Consider the following 25,848-nt stretch of genomic DNA (forward strand, 5'->3'; position numbering starts at 1 on the left):
AAGCACAAAAAGAGGATTTAACCCCATTTTTCTTGGCCTTTGGTCCCAGAAGTTGGAGATGTTAATGCTGATGGCACCAGAGAGTGGCTGATGGGGGGTGACCTGGACAGAAACCTGGCTGCAGGCAGGAACTATTTTATATGGTCTTTGCATAGTTGTTATTAAAGGGAGAGGATGGTGGCAGTAGCTTTGGAGATTCGATGGGCTTTGGTAGATGAGATTTAGACACGAGTATTAAAAACAAAATGGGGCTTCTCTTTGGCTCCTCCACGCTAGGCGAGGGCAGCAATGGATGGCTTTTTTGCATGCCAGGGAAGGAATGCTCATAATTTTGTATGCCTCAGTAACAGTCCAAGGTTTTTTGGAAGCACTGTTAGACCTTCAGCTCATTTTCAATTACAGAACTGCTTTATCTGTGAGAAACATCTTCTCATGAAGCATCCAATTGCTTGAAACCTGCCCTGTTTAAATCTCGTCTCAGCTGATCTGCTTGATCTGATTTAAGATTTTGGGTGCAAAATTCATGGATTTGAAGACTAAGCTAAACTGAACTTAGCAGATGTATTTTGTTTTAGTGTTTCTGTAATAGTTCATGGAGGAAGGTGGAGAACACAGAGAAGAGTCAGAAGCTCCTGACGCTGAGAGGCTCTTTCTGTTTGTACCTATAGAGAAGTTGCACCATAGCCGTTGCATTGCAGCCATACTTTTTCACTGATTTATTGTTGCTACTGCTACTTTAAAATCCTTCTCCAGCCTTTGGAAACCTACCCTACACCCTTACTCCTTTATTTGCCTCTCATGTATGCATAGGACCTTTAAAATACTATATTTATTGTGGTGTTTGTCAGCAAGACCATCATGGGACTGAGGCCATTCTGTTCTCTGGCTGTGTTATACTGTAGATGTCTGAACCAGTCTTTGAAATGTTATCAGGAATTATATAAATGACTGTGGTATAGAAATGTTACATTGGATAATTAAATGCGGTTATCCAGTTCCATGCTATTAGTGTGATTTTATTAAACCCAGATTGTGGAGAGAACCCAAGAATACGTGTGCTGACTTAGATTATGCTTCCCGGTGAGGTTATTAAGATAGCAAGTCAGAAATATTTCTAGTCTTGCAATGAAGCATGCAGAAATGATTCTGGAGAGCTAAAAGGCCAGTCTGACACCCCTGGCGAGAGACATCGAACCCTGTTGTCTGTCTTCACCGAGGGCTGGGATCTCTGCCCTTTTTACCCCATACATAGATTTCCTAACTAATTAGATCCATGGGAGTGTAGGTAAAAGTAGGGTTTTTTTGCACAGTGTCATACCTGCACATTAAAAGGCTAGTTGATCAGTGAAAAAAAATATGTGTGGGCAGTTCCTTTGTGCTAAACGTTTATCCTAATAGCTCCTCGGGACCAAATGAGAACAGGGACGCATTGTATAAAGTGCTGTGCAAATACAGGATAACAGCTTACATGCTAAACGGATTAAATACAAAGGAGAGAGATATTGATATAGTCAAAACATAATGAAGGGAGTAGCTAGTGAAGACACGATTAAAATAAATAATTAGGGAAGTGGATTAGTTAGGCAAGTTAGTTGGCTAAGCTGTTTTTATACATGCTAGATATTTTTTTCATACTTTTAGGCAGGCTTATTGCTGGAGTTAACAGTAGATGACCTAAGAATGGTGGAGCATAAGCAGCACAGCAGAGGTTTACTTACTGATAGACTTTTTTTGACCTCCCGGGTTGGCTTTGAGAGCGCAGGAGCAGAGTACAGCCTCCAGATTTCTCATTCCTTGGCTGCCCTGCTGAGACAGCCAGCAGATGATAATGGGGTTTGGCCACTAATGACCACTGTTAGATTTGAACCTGTGACACGGAGATGAAAGCCCACGTATTCCATTCCTCGTACCCCATCCATCTCGCTCCCTGCCTTTAAAGGATTTAATTAAATGTTGAATACAGTTAACTAGAAATAGTCCTCTTCCTGAACGATGCAGAATGAAATAGCACTTGACAGGAGAAGGCAATGCTCTAAACGAATGGTTTAGAAGAGATTGATTTTGCTAAGTTTTGATTTAACATTCTCTATCTTAACTAAAGAATTCTTGATCTTCAGCTTGCACCTATTGTGAGACCTATTTCAGATTTAAGATAAACTTTAGTACTCTTAGCGAGGGAAATACTGAGTGAGAAAAAAGTCTCCATCTCCTAGATATGATCCTTATTCCTCATCTATGTAGTTAGTGCTTACAAAATCATTGGCAACATACTGTCTACGCTGCTCTGCAAATCGATTAAAAATGTCTCCGAGATCTTCACTTCTGAGCAATTCATTTCATATATTCCTATATTTTCTGCAGAGGCAGATCTGCATAGGCAGAGGCATCAAAATGAGCAGCCGGATTTCTGATACATGTTTTTCATGTTTATTGGTTAGCAAAAAGGAAAAGAGAAGCAGTGTTACCTCCTTTTTCTGTGTTGAATGAAGCCAGTAAGATGATGTTGAGAAAGTAGAGACAATCCATGGGTGTATGAAGGAAGAGAAGTTTTCAAGAAATACAGCATTACTATAATGCAATGGAAGTTCCAAAATCTGTTCCTTTTATTACCATGCAAAACTATGTGGGACCTATTGCCTGCCCTGAAACATCAATTAACAAGTATTATTGTTTTCTATGAAACCTGATAGCCACTTCCTTTGTTTTCCTTTCAAAGACAAGCATGAGCTTTCTTTAAAATGACATTTCCTGACCTGGAGTTCTTTATTCACCCTTTTTTCCTTTTACGTAACAGACTACTTCTTGACACTTGATGAACCTATGAATAACATAACTACCACCCTTGGCCAGACTGCAGAGCTGCACTGTAAAGTCTCTGGCAATCCTCCTCCGACGGTCCGTTGGCTAAAAAACGACGCTCCGGTTGTCCAAGAACCCCGGAGGATTTCCTTCCGTGCCACAAGCTATGGGTCTCGACTGCGAATAAGGAACCTTGACACTACAGACACGGGCTACTTCCAGTGTGTTGCGACTAACGGCAGAAAGACCGTTTCCACAACTGGTGTGCTGTTTGTGAAATTTGGTAAGTTTTCTCCTTTTAAGCTGGTGAAACTGTTACTTAAAAAAACAACTCTGGAGAAAAGTCTGTTTATCCGCTGAAAATGAATGCACTGATGTAGTAGTATCAGCCGGTCTGATTCAGCCTATTTCTGGGAGCATCTCTGGGATGGCAGCTTGTCCTCTCTGCCTGTTTGCTCTTCGCTGAGCAAACCTTTGCTGATGTCAGAGCAAATTTGATCAATGCATCTGAATCAGGCCTAGGATGAATCCCCTGATAAATAATGAAAATTGATGGGGGAAATGATGCTGTTTTCTCCCAGTTATAATTACCACATGCTTTTGTACAAGCCTCCTGTGGTTTGCTGTAACCTTTTCTGTGATGGCCCGAGACACAGTTGAATTGCAGGATGAGTGCCTCACCTGTTTATTGTCCTCGTCTTTGGCGTTTTGCAGACAATCACTGCTGCAGGATACAGCCTTGTCGTTGGTACTGAGAAACTGCGACTCGTCTGTTAAACTACATAAACCACATCCAACATGACAGACTGTTACTTTTATCTTCTAAAAGGTTTTCAAAAGCTTCCTGCTTGCTACCTCACCGTAACTCATCACACTGTTTTTCTTCTGTCACTTTTCTAGGTCCCCCGCCAACAGCAAGTCCAGGATCATCGTAAGTTGTTTCATGTCTGTTATGTCGATTCATTAATCTTGCATTTCAGCAGTCAGAACTTCATTTTTCATTTTGTGTGACAGGAGCACTTTTACATTCCCCTTTAAGTCAGAGAGTATGGTAATTTATTATAAGTGAATTATCTGTCTCGTAGATATATTTTCATGTTATTGTGTCAACTCCTATTTCTTACCCTAGACTTCTTAATTTCCAATATTATTACCTTTAGATCCTCTGGTGCCTTCAGTCTTTGAACTGATTTCAGTGTACCTACAGGTATGAGTAGAAACTGATCTTCATACATGTCATAGCCCAATCCGGAAGATGTTTATCACTATAAGTAGATTTTACTACCCAGGGGCTTCTTACTGATTTTAAGGGGACTGATGGTCATAAACTGTATCTGTATCTATCTGTACCTGTATTAGTAAACTGTCTTAAAACTGAGTTTTTAAAGATCGAGTACGTGGGTGGGAGTAGTGGCTGTTTTTACAAGAGCTCCCTGTATCCTGGAGCTCAGGTTTGGTTCCTGCTGCGGGATCCATGCTGCTAGGTCTGAGCAGTTGCCACGTTGTTGTATTTTGGCAGTGGAGCTTCTGTCTTTGGTAGCTTTTGAGAACGTACATTTATCTTCCCCTCTAGTTTCAAGATACGTGATCAAACTTGCTCACCTTTTGTAGTCCCTTATTGTTTCCAAGTGTGATCTTCAACTGTTCTGAAGTTTGAAATTAATTTTGTGATAGTGTGTCCAGCTTATTCACATCTTACATGCATGGAACAATACTGAAAATCCACCTCTCCTGGTGAGGGAAGCTGCACTATCAGAAGAGAAATGCAGTACCAACTAAAACATTAAATGAAACTATTAATACGATTACAGGGGATGGAGAAGCTTGAAGATGTGAATGTTCCTGACTGTCCTTGTAGGAGATCGTTCACAAAGTATTGCAGAGGATATAAGTTAGGGAAGCATCTGACCACAAAAGGACATGCTAGGATGCCCTCTAATGGAACATCATAAAATGTGTTTTTGTCTTCCCTTTTGAAGGTACCTGACATGAAGTTACTGAGTTTGTTTTGGAAGGGGAGCTCTTTGCTCGGACTTAGGGTCCGTTTTGTGATTGCGGTGTTCTGGGGAGGAAAGCTTCATGGTGCTGTGGGAAGTGGGGGCTGTTAGGCTTTTTAGCAGTTTGGAGACTTAATTAATGAGTTGAGAAAATGTGTATTTTGTGTCTGCTTCCACCTAATTTGAGGTTTCTGAAATTTGTAAGATTAAGCAACACGTCCTTGGTGGTCAGAAACCCACGGGAGAAAAGCTTGAGCACAGAAAGCCGAGAGCTGTGCTGGAATTTCACTGTCTAGGCCACTCAGGATTGCCTCATTTTTTTAAAACAAAATAGATTTGGGAACCTTTTTCCCATTTTTCTTTCTGGCAGGGTTTTGGGGGTTTTTTGCCCCCCTGCAAAAAAAAGGCCACAACTTAACTAGCTAAAAGCCTCACCCAGTTACGGAGAAGTAACAGCAAGTGGTCCCTCTAATTCGGTGAGCTCTAAGGTGATGTCTACACAGCATCATCCAGACCATGAGTTAAAAACAAACTGGTGTCATGAGTGCTAGTTTGGAGACTAGGAGTATTACACTCTGCCTGAGCTAAGCACCCTTCTTCTAGCTTAACATGGCCCTGTCTTATTCTGTGTGCAAAGCCCATATATCCAGGGAACAAACAATCATTGTTTTCTGTATGCACCATATCAAACATTAAATTGGCTTTAAAGTGACTTACTCCAAGATTTTCATTTTGTTTTCAGCATTCGCTGCCCATTGGTATACATGTGTACAAACACAAATGTGAAAAGGTGGAAAAAAAAGTCAGACGTCCTCTTTAGTAGTCCCCTTTAATAGTTGACTTTATAATTGTGCCTCATAATTTTATAACCAAGAAAGATATTTAATCACACTTCATTACCCTGGGAGGTGGTGGGCTCTGTCTAGTAAGAGGTCACGTGGTACTAAACATTGGAGAGAAACATATCCGAAGAAATGTGCAGAGGGATCTCCGTTTTACTGAATAGAGAACATTTACATTCCTGTAGAAGCTGACCAGATCTAATCTATGAAATAAGAGAATCAGGAAGTAGCTTATGACAAAGAAATGATAAACTTGGAACTCATACTAAATGAGAGTAAAAAAAAGGTCAGTGTACGTCATCTTGAACCTAGTTCATATCTGCTGCCTGTGGCATGAGTGCAAGAGCCTTACGGATAGCAGCAGCGGGTTAGGTCCAGCTGTGTGAAGCGAAATTGCTAAGAGAAATTGCACGTTGTGGAATACAGGAGGGAAATTGCCTTGGAATCTGTTCCTTGCTGTTTGCTGTTCTTTCCATGCAAACAATATCTTGAGTATTGTATAGCCTACTCATGCATAGCCTTCTCCCCATACAAGTTGGCAAACAAGTTCGTAGCTATGAAATTAATGAAAATTCGGTGGAAGTGCCTGTGGTAAGAGTGATCCCGCATTACATAGGTAAAGCGTTTGAAGGACTACTGGCTAAAGGCAGCAGTACTCTTCAGCACAGGGGAAGAGGCTCTGCTAAATTTTCTTGTCTGAAAAACAAATTTAAGTTGTTCTAGAGATTAAACCATAGATTTTCTGGTATTTTGATTGCAAATTTCTTCAAACATGAAGAGAAGTTGGAGCCTGCTCTCTGTGAGACCCTTCGAATGCATCAGCCCTCAGACTATCATGTTGTTTCATAGTCTTAATGCCATTTTAGACTCCTCATTGCTATTAGATGAGCAAGAAGTATAGTCATGAGAAATGCCTGCTTTTATCTGTGAAAACCAACCCCATCTATGCCAGCCTCAATTTTCAAGTTCCAGGGTGATAGATACACTACATGTTCGACCTCCCTCCCCATTGTTTAAGACTCATGGGAGTCCTATGGGGAAACACTTTCTTCAGGAATAGTCCTGGAAGCTGGGTCAGAAAATATCTTCCTGCCATTTTCTCAAAAGTTAGGGCATTGGTCCTGGTGCTTTGGGTGAACTGGCTGTGTGTCCGTGGGCTCAGCTGATTGCGTTTGCCCAAAATATGTTCACGGGAACCTATGTCTCTTCCCCTGCTGTGCAGGCTGACCGCTGGTGTTACTCTGAGCAAATGGACACTTACCATACATCATCATAGGGACAAATCATATTATTTTCCCGTGGTTAAATGAAGGCTAAATAGGGAAAGCACTTTGAAGGATGTTGTGGAAATGAAAACTCATAGTTGGGTAGTGTTTGTGCCTTATCAGCATGAGTTTCTTCTCCTGTGATAAGGCAATGAACAAAATCGATGGCAAGTAGCAGCCTTGCTCAGTGGGCGTGCTTTTCCCATGTTGTCTTTATCAATCTGCCATGAGTGGAAAGTTCTGTTCATTTAAGGAATTAATTTGAGGATCGTGTTTTTAAAAAAATCCATATGCTCAGCACTTTTTCTTCGCATAACTTATAGGTGCAGACTTCTGCACTGATGTGATGGCAGAAAAATAGATGGGCCAACTGTAGCTTAAAAATAAAGAGGTTAAACGGATGACTTCTGTAAAAGTAGATGGGCAATGCTAGATAACATAATAATTCACGTGTGTGTTATATCCTTCTTCTTTCTGCTTTCCTTAAGCACTGTTACAGTTAGCTGGAGCCAAATGTCTGATTTGCAAATCAGTCTGAAGCGAATGAAAGAAACTGCAGCAGAAACATACCACTGCAGTCTGTAAGGAAATCAAGAACCCAAGGTATTGCTGCAGTGTAAAGCACGGGCTGACCTGAGCGTCCTTCCTTTAACTCTCTTGTGTTTGGCAAAGGTCAGCTTTAAAGCCCTTATCTGTGAGGCCGTAGAGTTACATTCCATTAACGTGCTTTGCTGCTCTGCGTCTCTGACATAGCTTGAAGAAGCTTCTTTTGTTTAAAAAAAAACCCCAACCTACGCTCCTGCTTTATAAATAAATCATTATTTTATCTTTCGTTTTGCCGGAAGGTGCTACAGATACAGCGCCAGCTACAAGCAGCTCGGTGAGCTGTGCCTTGAGTGCGAATGCCTTTGTCCCGCAGTCCGGATGCATGCCCAGGAGCTGGGCGGCCGCGCCGGCTCTGGCTCTCGGACTGCTGGAATAGTTTCCGTAAAGTGGATGGTGTCAAGGGCACCTCCACAACAGGCAGGAGTCTGGGGCAGGCCTCTGCTGGCAGATAAGCCAGGTCCTGCTGGCTCTTGGTGTAAAAGCCCACCGTCAGCTAATTTAGCCCCTTCTTTTTTCCATGGAATTTATGAATGCAAGCTCAAATTGAATTGATTGAATAATTTGAGGAAGATCAAAGGGAGCATTTTGCTAGTTAACTCATGTGTCAGTGTATACTTGCGTATTGCATGTTTCTGTGTGTGTGTGTTTATATTGTACGCGCATACATATACATCGCTGTAGCCATCGCTTCTGAAAATTTCCTGAAAGAGCATAACTTCAACATTATTTTTGAAGTTCCCGTGCCTCACATCACACTTTTTATCCATCATCCGTGGCAAGCTTTGGTCCTTTAAGGATGTATAAGTGTGTATCTTAACCTCAGGTCTCTCCAGTTGCTACAGAGATCAAAATGAGAAAGGGCTGAGGTCAGAGCACAGCAGATTCCTGGAGATGAGAGAATTTAATATAACAATAGAGATTCTTCGGCCTGGAAAATGGTTGTGTGCCCAATCTTTTCCATTATTATTGTCCTTTTTTTCTCATTCTGTATTGTTTCCACTACCTGGAGTGATGGCCCTGTGCTTGCCCTGAACTTCACCCACTCCAGGAGAAATCCTAGGTGCAAATCACTGAAATTAGAGGAGGTGGAGCACACTTGCACTCCGTTTGAGAACTGCCACAAGAGCTATAGTGGGAAAGAAAACAAAAACACCTTTTTACATAGTCCAGACAAACCCTGCTGGAGTGTAGTCCAGTGGGAAGAGTTCAGGAAAATGCTCTGTATATTCTGTGTTGGAACTGTACAAAAACCACACGCAATTTATTGTGTTGTGAGTACATTTCAAAAAGGCTTAACCTGCAGGTGAAATGTTTCACTCAACAGTGCAGACTTTTGACTTTATTACAGTGGAAACATTGGAAGAACAGCATGGCACCTCTTGGAAGTATTCTGTAAGTTCACAAGACATGGTGTTTTAAGTTTTAGAGGAGAAAAATGTCTAGCTCATTAATATGACTGCTCTTGGATGTGCAGTGGTTACTGTGTGGCAGAGAGACAGCGGCGTGAATGTAAATCGAACTGGATGTGTGTACCACGGACTGGCGCCTATATATACAGTATATACAGTCCTTGTATCAGTATTGCTCTTGAACAGTCCTTTTAGTCCTATTGGAGCCTTCTCTATATATAACCTAAATATGGTATTGTTTTGCTCTTTATTTAACCACTGGGAATGAGGAGAGGAGGAAAAGAGGAGAGGAGAGGGCTGTAATTTTAAGGGGCATATGATTCATAAAATCAAATGGGGTTTGTGATTCCCAGAAATAGCTTGCAAGGCTTGTGAAACCACAAACCCCACAGGATTCTCCCATCCTCTTTTTCAGTGATTAAGTTGTTTTTTTTTTTTTTTTTAGTTAAACACATCTGGGTTTTTTAGTAAAACAGATCTTTTATACAGTGGCTCTGTGTGGCTGGATGTCAGCATGGTTCCTTCAAACAAGAAAAGGCATAACCACTGGCCGGCATCCAGGTGAGATTTGGCCAACTGTGTATTTGATCGTGGATTTCAAAGAGTAACAAAGACATTTTCCCCTTTTGGCCATAGAGGCTGAATTTTATAGAAGAAAAAATGCCGATAAAGGGGCAAGAGTAGATTCACCAGAGAGCCACTCCAGCAGCATCCTGAGACCGACCTCTCTGCTGCTGCCCGCGGCCAGCCCCAGCACCCGGCACCCCAGGGCTCCTGGCGCCCGGGCTGGACCCCCAGGATCTCAGTGAAGGAGGTATATTGATTTCCAGTCCTGTACCATGGTTTGTGGCTGTCACAGAAACTACCTCCGTGTTGCTTAGTGACGGTGGAAATTTTGAATGAGGACTGAAGGCAAGCCCCATGAGTTTTGGTGCAGAATCTTTTATAGCCCCACTGAGTGTTGGTGCAACAGCTTGTACATACAGTATGTAGGATCTGAGATGCAAACTTGAAGTGGGATATTCTATGTGGAAGCCAATATAAATATATTTGTGCAAAAAAATCACGCGGTACGAAGATGAAGTCTGAGTGGCTGATGCTGACAGAAACCATGTTATGTTCTGTTGCATTACTTCATTTGAGTGAAAATAATACTCCCCTAGTTTTGCCAGGGTCTGAGAGTCAGATTATCTGCTGTGAGCATGCCAGTCATGGAATTGAAATGTTTCCAGGGAGAGCTGGACTTGTCCTCTTCACTGGGTCTTTGATCTGGCGCACACTTATCTGTTACGCCACTGTCTCACCTTTTCCCATGTTCTGATTATTCTGCTGCGATTTTCTTTGCAACGTTCCTGTAGCATCGTGGGCAGTAAGGTGACTGCTGAGGCACCAGGGTGTACAGTTTAGGAGGAGGCATGCTCTTGGATTTTTCCTGAGCAAGCAAAAAAAAATGAAAACCTCTGTGTAAATGTGGTACAGAATTTAGAAAGCCATATTTGTGTCTTGTATTAAATGAATTGGTTATAGGCAGTATTCTAGTGCACTTTGCCTACCTCAAGGTACTTACGTAGCTAAATATACACATTATCTGAGAATCCCAGGATCCTTTGCCTCTTTACCTCCTCTTATCTCCCAGAGCACATACAGGAAACTGAGCCAGAGTAAGATTAAAGGTGTATTTCAGTTGCCTTAACTGCAGCTGTTTGTGCTACTTCAGATGGAGCTAAAGTCACACTGGTCACCTTGTCTGGGTTTGACACCCTGGGGTGATTTGCCCGAACTATTGCATGTGTGGCCTGTAATGAAATAGAGAATTGAGCTCCGTCTCTGCAGGCTCAGGCCAAAACCTGTGCCACTGGATTATCGTTCTTGTCAGCTGCATCGTCCACTGGTTTTCATGTGAGCAATGCTGCAAAAATCCGAGTTCTTTGCCACGGAGCTCTTACCCCAGCTCTTACTAATGAAGTGGGTTAAATTGTATTTTGTTATGCTGCGCTAAGTCTACAGAAAAGAAACTGGCCTGTAGTTTGGAGAAAGATTGACCTTAGAAAGTACTTTTCACTTTTGAAAGGGTATCTGATAAATATTTTTACAAATTTTAGCTGAAGTGTTCCACTCTTATCTGCTTGTAGAGCAAACAGAAAGCCCTTCTGTCTTCATGCGGCACGAAGGAAAGGTATGACACAATATGGAGACATAGTTGTATTATCTGAAAACAAATTAATTACACTGATGTCAATATTTTTTTAAGTGGGGAGGGAAAAATGAGTAAAGTACATTATGACTTGGACATCGGGAGCCAGAGTTCCCTAATGCATTTTTATAATACAAGGGAAAAGACGATGTGCTATTAAGAACTGGATTTGTTTTCATTCTGCACAGGATCACCCATAGCAACTACATATGCAAATAAATGTTTGGTATAGAAATGGCCTTTGTGGAATGCTACAGCCAGCATTTGAAGAGTATTTGTACTTTTATTTCTACGAGGCTTTAATACGACCCAGTTGCATAGTCAGTAACCCCTGACATCGCACACAGGATTTGTAGCAACACCCCAGGAGACTGGGGGAATTGAAAACCTGACCCCAGCATTTTGTTTCTCTCGTCCTGAAGCCAGCTTGTCTGCTTATGAGCAGCACTGTTCCTTGTTCACCACATCTTTTTCAAGCGCAAGTCTATGCAGGCAGCTTAGTGCAGCATCCTGCTACAGCCAGCTCACCTCAGCAGCGGTTCTGTGATACTTAAGGACGGGAACACGAGCATTGCTATTTCATTTCTTGGCAAAATCAGGTCTCAGCTCTGAGTGGTGGCCTTCCTCAAGACGTGGTAACACAGTTCTTGTGCTGATTCCCACTGCACATCCAAGCAGAGGGGAAAAATGTACGTACGGTGCCTTTTATACAGCGAAAGAGTTTCTCGACATGCCCGCAGAGGTCAGAAGGAGGCAGGCAGTGTGGATTGTGCGTGTATTACAACCCACGGTGGAAGTGAAGATAAAAAGATGAAATTGCTTTTACTTGCTTAGGAAGTGCTCAGCTTTCAGCATTTTGGAAATACTGGATCAGGTCTTGAGCCTTTTTGTATTTAGCTGGTTTTTAGCATGTTAATTTGGCCTTGCCGCATTAGTCCTGTTGCACTGACCTTGTTTGACCATGTTTGATAAATGCTGAGGATAACGCTGAGAGGTGAATTTATGCTGCTGTTATAAACTAGGCTCAGATACCATATTGTCATTTTTTAACACTGTGGATCTGGAAACATTTCAAATTCCACGCAGGAACCTGCGGGGGCTGATACATGAAGTGCAGGTAGATAGATTTTCCTTTCTCTAATTGGTGATCTCAATTGTCAGTGTTCCTACAAACACTTAAAGAAATCCTGTAATTATATAATTTGACCCCGAGTTACAGACTGTCCGTATTTTCCTGATTTGTTTAAAAAGGAGCAAAGTGAGGATCATTTTCAAGTTTCTTCCGTTTGGCAACAGAAAGGAAAAAAAAATCAGGAAAGGCTGAAAAGTTGCATTACTTACCCTGATCATCTCCTGCAGCCTTCAGGGTATTTTGTTTATGGAGATATTCTTTAACTGTTGCAAAAAGAAAAAAAGGATCATTACGCACAGTTGGCAATCTCTGTCTGACTAATAATAAACTGAGTCTTGTGAGTTAAACCAAATAGTCAGACCTGCCAAGTATTGTTCCTATTAATGCTATATATCCTTAATGTCACACAGAGGCCTTTTTCCCACTGAACTCCCTGGCAGAAGTTGTCTGGGTAGGAGGTCAATCCACCCCAGGGTAGAGGACCCGTGCTACTAAGCTCCACGTTAAGGCTGCAGCTAAGACTGGTTGGAAAACAGTTTTGGATTTGATTAAAAATATTGAGCCTTCAATATCTGGTTTTATTCCATGTTGAAATGAAGCTAAGACCATTAGGCATTTTTCTCAGAAAATAAATGTTGCATAGCCTCTAGCCCAGCATATATTCACTTGAGAGGAGGAAGACGCTGGCTCTGCTTTACAGCAGAGGTATAACCTGGTTTTCCCATATTTCATGTGGTCGTTCCAGATAACAGCTGTTTTGAAAGTCAACCCAAAAATTCCTTCTGGAGCTGCTAAAAGTTTGGAGCAGCAATTTTGTCCAAACCATTGTGTTTTTGTGGAACATTCCAGTTTTCAGAAGATGATGTTTTCTCTCTAAGACAATTTTCATCAAAAAAAAAAATCTCATTTAAGTCTAATTGTAAGAGCCATTTAAGTGACTTACAAGGATTTCTTTGAGCCCAAAGGCTGTGAGGCAAGATCTGACAATATTACAATTAATTTCACCCTTCCTGGACCAGGTCAGGTTACAGTACTGGCTAAACAGAGCCTGTCTTTGTGCTGCTTTATTTTGGAAAGGACTTGCCCTGAATGTATGTCTTGTCCTCAAAGAGGGCAAATAAAAAATTTTATTTTAGAGTGTCTGTGATTCGCATGGGATTAGACCTGATTTGTGTTATGCTCGGATAACACAGTAACTTAAAGTTTCTGGCAGAGATTATCAGTCTATTGTTTTATTTGTGTATATTTACAACACAGTACCTGCTTCAATGGCTCTTCATCTAAGAGTTCCTAAAATAGAGACGAATACTGTGGTTTTGGGGAGGAGGGGCATATTTTATGATGTAGCCCAAGTGCCAGAGCCTTCTCCCTCCCAGTCCCACGCTTTTGGAGCTTTCTATTATATTTGGGGGGGTGCTGGTCTATCTTAAGCAGTTAAAAAAAACACAACAAAAAGCTAAAAGACTGGAAACCAACCTCCTTGATTTCCTTCCCCACCAGCCTGCGGTGGGATGACAGTCAATGTCAACGTAAGACTTTGGTGATGCAGGAGAATACATTACTTGAGTTTCTCTTGTCTGGCTGTTGCCTCATTACCACTATTGCCCAATGTGTACAGGTCTTATTTCTGGGGAGATGGGTGTAAGGGTCTTTAGATGTAGGAAGAAAGAAGGGAAATAATCATACAACCTGTGTCACATACTTACGGTATAAAATGATTGCTAGCTGTCATGGAATGAGTTGAATGTAACTAAGTTAGAAAACTGACAAATGAAATTGTGAATCGGTCATCTTTATTATGATTTTCTGAAAGAGAAAACTGAACTTCTGTTACATGGAGCAAGCGTGTTTAAAAGTCTTGTATGGTCTTGTTTTACTTAAAAACCTGCAATTTCTGATGGTCGAATGTCCTTAACAGCACTTTCCTGGGCTTCTGGCAGTTTGTACAGCCATGGGAGTTGGTCAGGTGTAAGAGATGAAATAAAGAAATAGTCAAAGATTTCGGAAACCAGTTAATGTCTGAGGTCATCTCCAAGGTACAGCGAGATTATGCCGTAAGGCCTTTAATTATAAGGGAAATCCTATTTAAAGGCCTATAATGTTTCTGTGGTTGTAATAAAATATCCTGCATAACCAGGCAGTAAAATCTCAATCTCTTTCTCATTTTGCTCTTCTTTTACTTTAGTGCCCAGCTGTTTCCTTAAACAAATCCTCTTCTGCTATTTTCAGTTTGTGTTGATGGGGAACCAAGAAAAGGAGGAGCAATGAGGGATCTGGCGGAGGTTCATCAGATCGTAATGGCATGCAGTGGCTCCACTCTGGGCACAACTTCAAGCAGGCTTTTGTTTTATCTGCTAGCTGCCAGCCCTGCTACCAGCAGGCTGAAAAGTGAATTAAAATGAAGCATTTGAAACATTAGGGTAGTGAAAGCTCCGGTTGCTTGTTGTAGGAAGTATTCAAGAGAACAAAAAATAGTAATAATAATAATTACAGTATTACAAACAAAGCGTGGGTATGGAAGGGGGAGAGGCAATGTCTGTGGCCTCTGTGCGATGGATTTGTTTCCTGTCCTAGGCTCTCTTTCTCCCACATGAAAAGTTGTCTCTGTCCATATGTAGCCCCCTTCTTCCTGCCCCCCTTCCCATGGGCACTTCGGGCTTCTTCTCCTCCTTCGGATGGTCTCAGCACCGAGCCTTTGCTTTTTCCCCTAATGAGACATCCCAGGACTGGGTCCCGGAGCCGTGTGCTGGACCGCTGCTTGTCCCTCGAAATCGCTGCCCCAGCCAGGAGCTGGGCAGCTGCAAAATTTCCTTCCTTAATCACCCCCCACGTATCTTTAGATCTTCGGATTTCATAAAAGGTTCGGTGATTATGGAATGTTTCTCCTTCCACCTTCAATAGTGTCCTACCTCCCTTGGGCTGGCCCGGGTGCCTGCTGGGAGCAAGCTCCTCCGCTTCAAGCATCCCCACACTCAAACAGGTCTCTCTTGTGAAGACCACCTGAAAATCAGCAATTTCGAAGGGCCACCCAATGCCATTGGCAGCCACACTGTAATCAGCCAACATCGGGAGTGTTGTGAGCAAGAGCCTGTGACGAAGGGGCTGTGAAAGCCCACGTGAAGCTGGAGGGAACAATCCTCACCCTGAACTAACAGTGCGGCTCCTTGTTGCAAGGAAGTGTCAATCACGCCGAGCTCAACTTAAGAGTTTACCCTGGGCTTCCGCAGCCTTTAGGAGAACCAGTGGTTTCAGTCTTGGGGCAAGTGTTTATTCAGTCTAGTAAAAACATAAAAAATGGGAATAAATCTGTATTGACCCAAGCTGCTTTCACTACTGCAATACGGTGTAAAACCTTCAGAATGAGTTTTCCTATAAAGATAACATCGTCGCGCAGCCCGTCTGTATGTAGTTACTTACTCAATCGCAATTTGTGTTACTTCATCACATAATCATTAAGTGTGAGGAAGAAGATTATAAGGTGTTACATTATTTATCCTGATAATTAAAAACACGCATGACGCTCTAGCTTTGGCCGTTCAAAGCAATAACCCTGGGCGACTTCAAATACTGTAAAAGGAGTTAATCATCGATTTCAGAATGTGTCAAGTTTACTGATCTTGTTAACAGGAAAATATGTGTGGGTACCTTGGTGGGGAAGGAAAGCAGTTATCATCTGACCTGTTATTAGTCAGATGCTATTATTGATGCCTGAGCCAACAAAGATCCGTGTTAAGCAAAAATTAATCACAAATGTTACTCTGCCATAGTTTTCTAGACAAATTTCTCGTGTCAGTAAATTTACTTTAAATAAATAAATATTCTCTCGGTCCTGATTTTGCTCGAGATGAATGGGCACATTCTTTTGCCACAGTCCTGCCTGGCAATTAACACCAAGAACACTTAGCAAGCCGATCCCCTTTCAAGGTTCACAGCTAGGTTAGAGATTGGGAGGTGTTAGAGGTGAGAAGAGACCATTGCATCTCCATCTAACCACAGTGAGGACAGCACAGGCTACAGTACTACTCTCGGGTATGTTATGTTCCAAATCCGGTGGATATGAATTAACTAGGGCACATCCTTGGGAAAAAAAAAAAGTGGTGTCATGTTGATTTTATCTGTCTTTAACTTCTGAACATGCTTGTGCTGTGTCAAGTCAAATGCCTTTCCAAGATTCTAAATATACAAACATTGTTATCTTTACAACCCAACTCTTGACTTCACCAAAGCGCGTCTGAGAGGTCTCTTTTCCGTAAGCTCCTGGGAATTGCCACCAGCTCTGTTACCGCCTCAAATCCTGCATTGTTTGGGCTTCATTTCAGCCACTGTTTTGTCTTGGATGGTGTAAGGCCAGCAGACGTGGAGTCACTCGGGTCTTTCCACGCTGTGTGTGAGTACCGGCAATGCAAGGGCTGCCAGGCAGTGGGTTAGGTCGACAGCTGTGAAGAGCTCATGGAGATGTTGTCCTTTACGGTTCTTGGATGCAAGCTGTCTTGACCTGCCTATCTTTAAAAGATCTGGTTTTAGTAGGTGCTATCTAATGTCTTCTTTAATTGCTTTTGGAAAAGAAACTATTCTGTTGTATTTATACGATAAATAAATGAATGCATTTACTCTGTGTTTTTGTTGACAGTTCCACCATTTCCATCTTGCAAAAAACAAGTATGAGTTATAGCAGAATCTCTTAAGCTTGGACTTAAAAGCATAGTAAAAGCCTCTTCTGTACTGTTTGCAGCTATGCTAGTTTCGGAAATCTCCTTGTCTGACTTTTGCTTCTCATGGTAATTTTTTAGCATTTATTTAAAATTTGGTGGTGTCAGTTTTTCCTCCTCAACGGATGCAAATTAGCCCCGGCACAAGTAGCAGATGAGGATTTGACCTTCCGTGAGTGTACTGTCTTTTGCAGATTTGAAAGGAACAAAAAGGGAATGAGAGAAAATATTATTCCAGCAATGATAAACGTGAAGGAATGACCTGGAGAATGTTTGCTTTGCGCTGGGAGCTGTGTTTGGGGCAATAGTTGGCATCAGGAGCTGCGACTGTTTCACAGTCTGATCTCAGCTGTACGGGGATAAACCCAGAGGAACTCCATGGGTTTCTGTGGAGCTGCTCCGTATTATTCCTCAGTGTGAATAACTCAGGAATATTACTCCATCCTGGGCATATAAGGCGTTTTTGTGAGACAAAATGGGCAATCGTGGTCTTGCCAAAATAAAGTTCCTCGGCTGGATAAAAGGAGCAATGGTATATAAATAGCAGTGTTTCCTTTGATTTTCATCTCACGCATACTGTGAGAGAAATGGCTTTGCTGCGTGGATGGTATGTGTGCATGCCTTTTTAAATGATGTTTGGCTTAATCCTCATTTAATTTTTTATGCAGTTGTAAAATACATGTTTTATATTACCAGACCACGATAAGAGTTAGTATTGATACAAACCAGCATTTCACCTACTCAAAGATAAAAACCAGCTTTTAGATTTGATAAAGTACAACTGCAAAAGTATGCCAGGACAGACTTTATTAAAACAAGGTTCTAGAAACAGTTCTATTATCTTAAATAATATTTTTCCAGTGAGGGAATGCATTAATATAATACATAACATGCGTATAACCTTATCAATACCAATTCATTTCAGGATTACAGCTAAAATTTTGGTGTCACGCAGCTCAGCCCATCGCGCCATGTGGAGGCAGGTAGGAAGTCTGGCAGACACGGCTGCGCTTTCTTACTGAGAAATGGTGGAGCCAGATGTTTTGAGTACCTTGAATGTAGTTTGCATCAGAGTACACAAGCAATCACGTGTAAAATGTCTTAGAAATTTGTGATCCATTCACAGTGGCAAGTTAGCATAATTACTTCTAATGCAAAATTCGATCAAATTACTATTCTCAATTGCTGACACACTGGAATAATAGAATGAAACTAAGTAAAACAATTGGGATAGGGTTTTTGGTTGTTGTTGTTGGTATATATCAATAAATTGCATATCCTGCAAACTTGGACAAGTCCAGAAAAATACGTACCTTTTCCTTCTTCTGCCACTTGAATCATAAAAAACACGGTGCTGGTTATGGGGGGGGAAGTGGTTTTTTCACCTTGAATACCAATTATTGGCTGTAAATGAGCTGCAAAGTGGCATTAGCTTACATGTTTTCTACAAACACCTGACTGCAAACAAGCTGGGCTTTTCTCGGAGTCGCTCAGACAAACACTTCAAGCTTGTAGTGTTTCGAACTGATTGGCCGTGCAAAACTAGATGTTTCCATCTTTATTTCCCACAACAAGGAATAAAAATATTGGAGGTCAGAATTTGCTTAATAATTCTTTTAATGGTGCTGCCAGAAAATAGGCAGGAAGGCATGTTGCAATGTATTCACTCTTTTGGGGTAGTAGGAGGAAAAGGCAGTGACTGCCTTTCTAAGAACAAAAGTTTTAGAAGGGATTTGGCCCATTTCTGAGTAGAAAGCTGCCATTTTTACACAGTTCTTCCTTCAAATCAGGATTTTCAGAATTTAGGACTAGGCATCCGTCTGAAGGCTAACCAAAATATGCATATTTTGGTCCCAAGATGCTTACTGAAGTGTGGTTGCTTCATGCTGGTCTGTGCAGCCTATGTAGAGAGGCATAATGCTTTTAAAGAAAACAAACAAATTCTCCATGCCTTATCTGATTACCATTAGGGAATGGATGGACAGATCTTAATTTTCACTGAAGCATATTTTCACTCATGTTTGTTGTCTTAAGAATGAGTTTCTTATCTCGAAAGCAATCTTTTTCACAAGACATTCTCAGTTTAATATAACTCATGATACCCTTTAAAGCAGACTGGCTATTCCCAGCTGAGGAGCCTCTATTTATGTGTGTCTGTCAGGAGTAGAATTTATGATAGACCTGCAAGTTATGTGAACTTTAAATGTTTTCACAGTTGTTAAACTTGACCAACTATTTCAATAAGACTAACTGCTTAAAATGGTTTTGGACTTACCAGCTACCCCCAGCCGAAGTGTGAGTATTATGCTCATAAACCCTCAGACTGCTCGTCAGCCCAGAAAAACGCTGTATTCCTACCTTGACATAATTCCTAGGAAGGCCGTTTAGAAAAATATGTTTTACGCTAGATTTTTAAAAGGAGTTGGGAATTTCAGATCATCTTTTTCCATGTCGTTGCTCTCCATCCACTGTCCTTACTTTGTAGTGCCTGGCTTCTCCCCGTCCCATCAAAGGGAACCACTGATATGCATTTCAGGGCAAGAGTTACCACATCGAGAGGAAGAAGGCTACCCACCTGTAAAATTAGGTATCTGCAAGTAATTATTGGTATCTGAATTAGTAGTGGGGCATCTAACAGTGATGCACAGTGCTGAGCAGGTACAGGACTCATGCGTTGGGGTACCGGCGTGCTGAAGCCCGTACCCGTGCTCCCGTGTTCAGCCAGCCCTCGCGCACGCTGTGTGCTCCGGCATCTCTTTGGGTAAAGTTCGGCAATTCAGCTCAGCAGCTTTCGCAGGATCTGTGAACACTTTCATTAAATAAAAGGAGAAGTAACATAGCTAATTTTTGCAGTAAGTGTGGTGGTTACTATTATTTTTGTAGCAATTGTGGACTATAGTAGTTATTGATAGGTGCAAATTTTTGGTCAAATAATAGTTTAAACAAGCTAACATTATATGTATTATTTTTAATTAACTTGTGCTGAGGCATGTGTTTCACTTTTAATTCAAGTGTCAGATTTGTGAAGTCTGTTTTTCATCATGCTTAAGGTTAAAATATTAGGTCACCAGAAGAAAGACCTATTTGAGTCATATAAGACAAATTAAATGTTAGAAGAAAGGAGAGGGGAGGGAGGAGCAGAAATAAAGCTGTGACTTCAGAAAATAAGGTAAAGCAGGAAAGAGTTAGTGAGAGATGAAATGGGCTGCAGAAGCTCTGAAACTCATTTTGTAGTGTTCAGTATTGACTCTTGGTGCTTACACATTTTTGTATCAGTTAGGAATAGTTCAAAGCTGTATTTGCAGTGTCCTGAGGCCCAGGAAGGAGCGGGATATTGCCTTCTGTAAGAAGTCCCTCCCAGGCAAAGAACAATCTGCAGTAGTTTTATCAGGGAATAAACCAGCTCTTTAAGACACGTTGCTGGAGAATGGGAAGTTTGGATGTCCTTCCGTAGGAGAGAAAGAAAAAAAACAGCGTAGGATGGAAAAATAGCTTGAAAATGAAGGTACTTTCCTATGTTATTTGAATAGTCTGTGTTAACACCGTAAAAAATTGTCTTTTGCTTGAGATTAAATGTTTTCATTTTCGGTGTTCTCATTTATGAATGTGTGTTATTTTCTATGTATTCTGGAAGACTTGACTATCCTGTTGCAAACATAGGTGTGTATCATACAGTAGCAAGCAAAATCTCTTTTGCTGAATGCTTGAGCAGTTTCAGTCATCGGCAATGAATAAGCAGTTGTGAGAGAGACAGGAATCATTAGCAATGCTAACTGGAAAATTTAAAATGTTAATTTTTCCTTAAAAAAAGGACATCTCACAAAAGAGATTTTATGTAAGGCAAACAGAAAGGTGTTACTTAAAACCTTGTTATTATTCTCACACTCTTCTAATCACAGGGGTTCCAAGTACCCCTGTCCCTGCTGTTTTCTCAAACCAATGCTCCTCGGAGGACCCAGCTCCTTATGCATCAAAGCCTGGTTATGCCACACTTCTGGTGTGAAGAGACCTTCTCATGTGGTATCAGTTGCATGAACCCTCGCTCTGAGGCCCCATTATGCCTGTAAAGAGGCAGTAAAATATTTGGGAATAAAGCCCTTAATGTCCAGATCAAGCCATTTGAAAGGTGACGCAACCTTGACTGCATTTCTCTTATATTTAAAGTTTCTTTTTTTAGTATATCACACGGCACTTTTCTGTATATTATGAGGGGGAAAAAATCAAATTTGTGGGGGAGATGCACAACGTAATCTGCAACTTATTTTATTGCTCAATGAAATCTGAACAACCTCTGTAACTTCATGTGACTAAATAATGAATAAATTCCTTAGTATTGAGGATTTTTATCTGACTAGAGACTGAATACAATCTAGAGTATGTCCTTTGTGATATGACCTGTTTGTAGACCTATGTACACCCTCCTGGCAGACCCCGAGAGGCAGAAGGGTGTGTTGTTCTCCCGTTCCTACGTGGAAGAGTGCCGGCCTCATGCAGCACCAAACAAACCTGTAGAAGCTCTCCGATATGGCAATGCTATAGATGGAGAACAGTCTCCGGGGAATATCAGCTTCCCCGTCAAATAGGTCACTTAAATACTTTTTGTGCATATGAAAGCAATGCGATATTTGATTGAGGAGCTCCGTCGGATCTGGTGGCTTGATATCACTCGTACAAATAGAGCTGCACCAAGCCGTGATGGTTGGGCTTGGGTGGCTGATGGAGATGCGGCAGTCGGGCTGTAGATCGCTTTGAGGCTGCTCATAAAATGTGCGTTCAAAGCGGTCCCAGTTATTAGGGATTTGGACAAAAATCTGAGGGATGGGGCAAGGCACTTAGACAGAGGAAGTCTCTTCCCTTTGCCTGTCTGTCTTACTTCGCACAGCCTCCCGGCGCGGTGCCCGAGGGTTGTAGGAGATGGATGTGGGTGTGATACGGTCCGGTCCTGCCCGTCCGCTCCCGAGGGCCGTCAGACCACTGGGCTGAGCCCCTGTGGGGCGGAGGGGGATCTGGTATCACTCAGGACAGGGCGGCTGCAGGCGATTTATGGGGTGAAGCTGATGATCGTTCCATCAAAACCTCCTTATCTAAAGGTTAATGCCTGATGAGAGGTGGATAAGGAACGTGTGTGTGAGATCATTGCGGCTCCGTGAGGGAATCCAGGAGGAGGGAGTGTGTTTTTCTGTGCAGTATGAAGGTTTGATAGAAGAGGCAACGTTTAGCACTTGTAATCTTATCCTGCTTGACTGCTCTTCAGAAACATTTTACATTTTTTTTCCTCTGCATCTAGAAACTTGGACGAACCGACCTTCCAAACATAACCTTAAAATAGCTTTGTCAAACAAAACATAAGTGCAAGAAGTTTCCTGCCATTTCCATAACTACGAGCATATGATTTGCAGTTCATCTTGAATAATGATGTAAGAAATCTGCCAGGAAAGATCCAAACGCTGTTACCAGGGCTGTTCCCTAACCAGCTGCAGCTGCTGAGCAAGCGCGCGGCCGGCTCACCCCCTCGCTTGCAAGAATGCCTATTGACTTTGCAGGAGGAGTTTTGGTAGGGAAGGAATTGTTATAAAGTGTTTAAGAGGAGAAAAAGAGTGAATCTCAGAGGCCAACATCCCAGCTAATTTATTTATTTTTGGTCAATATTTAGATCAAATTCTTGAGCTTTTCTAGGCAGCTTTTGCTTCCCCGAAATGAGTCATTTTGATAGAGACACTGTAAAACTTTCTTATGATGACAAAGAAAAACACGCAGTAATTGCTTCGGTGTATCCTTGCCAAGGGATTAATTGCGTGAGAGATGTATTTTATTAAGCTTCCAAAACTGTGGATGCTGCCGCGCTGCCCAGATGAGGTTAGTAGAAAACACATGTCAGCCCTCACCAGTGATGTTTATGTCTCTGCACAACCCTGCCTCCTTTCAGCACCGAAATCCTCTAACGAGAAGTGACTGGGGGAGGGGAGTGCAACGATATGCAGCCCTGAGAAATGCTCAGACCAATATGTTTGGGTAATTGTAAGATTTTGGGGGGGTCGGGGAATTTTGCGGGTCCCGGTTTTAGCGGAGAATGGCCATAATGTGGCCTCAACGTTGGCCTGGGCTGCTCGGTGCCATCCCATGTGCCGAGCCGTGCAAAACAGCATCCCAAACTCACATTAATTTTGGATGCTTTATCCGTCTCTGGATTGGAGGCATCATGTTAAACCAGCTATCAGTCTGGCATGTGAAATAATGACTAAGTAAAGTAGTTACTTAGGCAGATCATATTTGCTTATTGATTTTTTTTTTATTATTATTATTATTTTTAGGAACCAGGTGTATCAGTGGTGCTATGGGACTCTGTAAATTTAATGATGTCAAAGGACAGCATTATTAATTTCTTATTTTATGCCTATGCTTTTCTAGTGAACCCTAGCTGCCCTGCAACTTTAAAGGGGTGTCAAAACAGCAATAGCTTGTATTACACAGAACTTTTCCTTAAATTACACAGTGACGTGCAAGTCTGGGCAATTCTCTTCTTTTTGCAAAGTAAAATGCAGCCCTCACATTCTGAAATATTGTTATGAAACAGCCAATATGTTCCCATTTTCCAAGTGAGGCGCAAGCAACTGGGTTTTGCTCTTTGGAAAGTATGACAGAGTATTATTCATCTGTTTGCTTTAAGGGATATCTGCCAAGTAAAAACTCTTTTCATTTTATTCTGTGTGAAGCTGGAACATGAGTACGGAACAAAATACAATTTATTTAACAATGTACAAATAATTTATACAGCATTAATGCATGTACAGAGGGTGTATTGGATATATGTAATAATTAAAATAATTTATCGATACACCTTTTAATTAACTGCCAAGTTTTCTAGAGCATGTTTCTTCCCTCTGTGGTATCACCTGTCAGCATTCATTATGAACTCAACTCCCCTAAAGCAACACCCTCCGTAACCCTAGTTTTAGGCTGCAAATTTGTAAGTGCATGATTCAAGCAGGACCCTCTTGAGGAAAAAAAAAAGTCGTCTCAGGCGCCTTGGGGATGCCCGGCTGTGCCAGGGGACTTGCCCGTGCGGGGGTGACGGGAGCTGAGCCGTCTGCTCGCACTTCTGTTGTCCCGCTGCAGCAAGCAGCGAGAGAAGGGTATAAAGCGCTTGGTTGTCTGAACTAGGCTGCATTTTCAATGATGGCTGCATTTTCCCGTCAGTACTCTGCTGTTGGATATAAATTATTTAGATAAATAGCTCTGTCTAGTTTAGTGCTATGGTAGAACATTTTTTTTTTTAAGCAAGACAAAACGCCTTTCACTTTGTAAGTGAAAAAAATGTCTGGACAGTCTTCACACAGAGCCAAAGCTACTCCGTCTCCACTTGGTAGATCTCGGGGATAATACAGCATTTATTTGCTTTTGCTCTTCAAATTGGTAAATCCTCATAAATCAGTCTGGCTTTGCACGCGCACCTTAATCCTGTGCTGGCTTTACACGGCTATCTTCCAGGGTCACTGAACGTTATGATGTCCTTTCCCCTGCTGCTTTTATTAATCCTCTCTGCCTCTATGTACACTCCCCTATTTACATTGCTGTCAGTTAGAGATTTGGTTACCAAAATAATGGTAATCCAATGATCCCATCTAACCAACTAACTAACAGACCTTTCGTAGCGGGCTGGTGTTGGAACAGGCATCGGGAGGGAAAGCGATGCTCCTACCTCTTGTCTTGGGACACTCACAGCATTTGGGACTTTGTCCTGCCTTGTCCTACATCTCTCCTTTGCCCGTTTGCACTCAAGATATCAAAATTAGTCCTGTATTTATGATTCTTTCTCATTGGGTACTCATGCAAATCCTTCTTCAAGCAAAAGGAAAAAAAAAAGGAAAAAAAAAAGAAAAAAAAAAGAAAAAAAAAAAAGAAAGAAATCAATCCATGGGGTGTGGTAGAAATGACCACACAATTACACCATCTTTGGAATATGTATTCTTAATACATGGGATATTGTAAAAATAAATACAACATGATCTCACAAGGTTCAGTTTTTCTATTAATTTATTAAATGCTCCTAAGTGAACTCACGTTAAAGCCTGCTTACAAAGCTTTTGCTAAACTAAGTTCCTGGACCTGTGTTGACATTTGCTGGGAACGTTGTTTAGATTCGGGCAATTTCTGGTAAAGAAACGTCAGGATGTTGGGAAGTGGACTTTGATGGAGAATCTTGCAGAAATGGTTTGTATTTAGAGACCAGACTGCAGAGATGCAGTTTGATGAGGTGGATACCGTGCAGCCCCTCCAGGTTTAGCGCGAGCCGATAAGAAATTAATTGCAAACTGATTGTTATTGCTTTTCCGCTGCTGCAAGCTACTTTGCCTGGTTTGCATGGGGATGCCTAAAAAGCTGCTGCTGTTTCAAGTCAGAGACAATTAGGAGTTCTCCCCGGTTTCAGGCTGCAACAGAAAGGCGCTGCGCTGGGGGGCAAATCAACCTTTCGATTCACTGGAGCCGTCACGCCACGAGCAGATGAGATAAAGAGATCTCTCCTGATACGGCCCATGTAACTACCTCCTCTGGGTTCCCAGTGCAAAGTCAGAGATTTTGGTCCTCCCTTCCTTTCCTTTCACATTTTTACGTGTTACTGTATCTCCCATAAGAAACAACCCTTTGGGGAGCTTCTATTAACGAATCGCTGTCTTGAGAGTGCCTGCTGCGCTCAGTCCTGCTGCCTGTTGCTGATCCTGCGTTCACCTGGAAAAGGGCCAGGGAGTTTGTGGCGTGCGGGAAGCAGCAGACATCAGTAACGGGGTAACCTTTACGGAGGGCAGCACCTCCATCAAACGGCACGAAGCACCCCTGCGTTTCGACACCGCAGCGGTGCCAGACCCAGCGATGGATGGCGTTCGAGTCTCGAACCGC

General features: G+C 41.9%; 1 protein-coding gene across 1 annotated transcript in view; it reads left to right on the forward strand.

Annotated features, from left to right (window-relative positions):
- The window catches only part of LOC104084103 (tyrosine-protein kinase transmembrane receptor ROR1-like), a gene marked incomplete at its 3' end in the record, with an annotated part of 48,647 nt that overhangs the window by 10,463 nt on the left and 12,336 nt on the right, over nucleotides 1-25,848 (forward strand). The window contains exons 3-4 of the mRNA XM_009587826.1: nucleotides 2,795-3,082; nucleotides 3,700-3,730. Coding sequence (XP_009586121.1) covers nucleotides 2,795-3,082; nucleotides 3,700-3,730 — 319 coding nt within the window. The remainder of the gene's footprint in view (nucleotides 1-2,794; nucleotides 3,083-3,699; nucleotides 3,731-25,848) is intronic.

The sequence above is a fragment of the Fulmarus glacialis genome, unplaced genomic scaffold (assembly GCF_000690835.1).
Source record: "Fulmarus glacialis isolate BGI_N327 unplaced genomic scaffold, ASM69083v1 scaffold7821, whole genome shotgun sequence".
NCBI lineage: Eukaryota > Metazoa > Chordata > Aves > Procellariiformes > Procellariidae > Fulmarus > Fulmarus glacialis.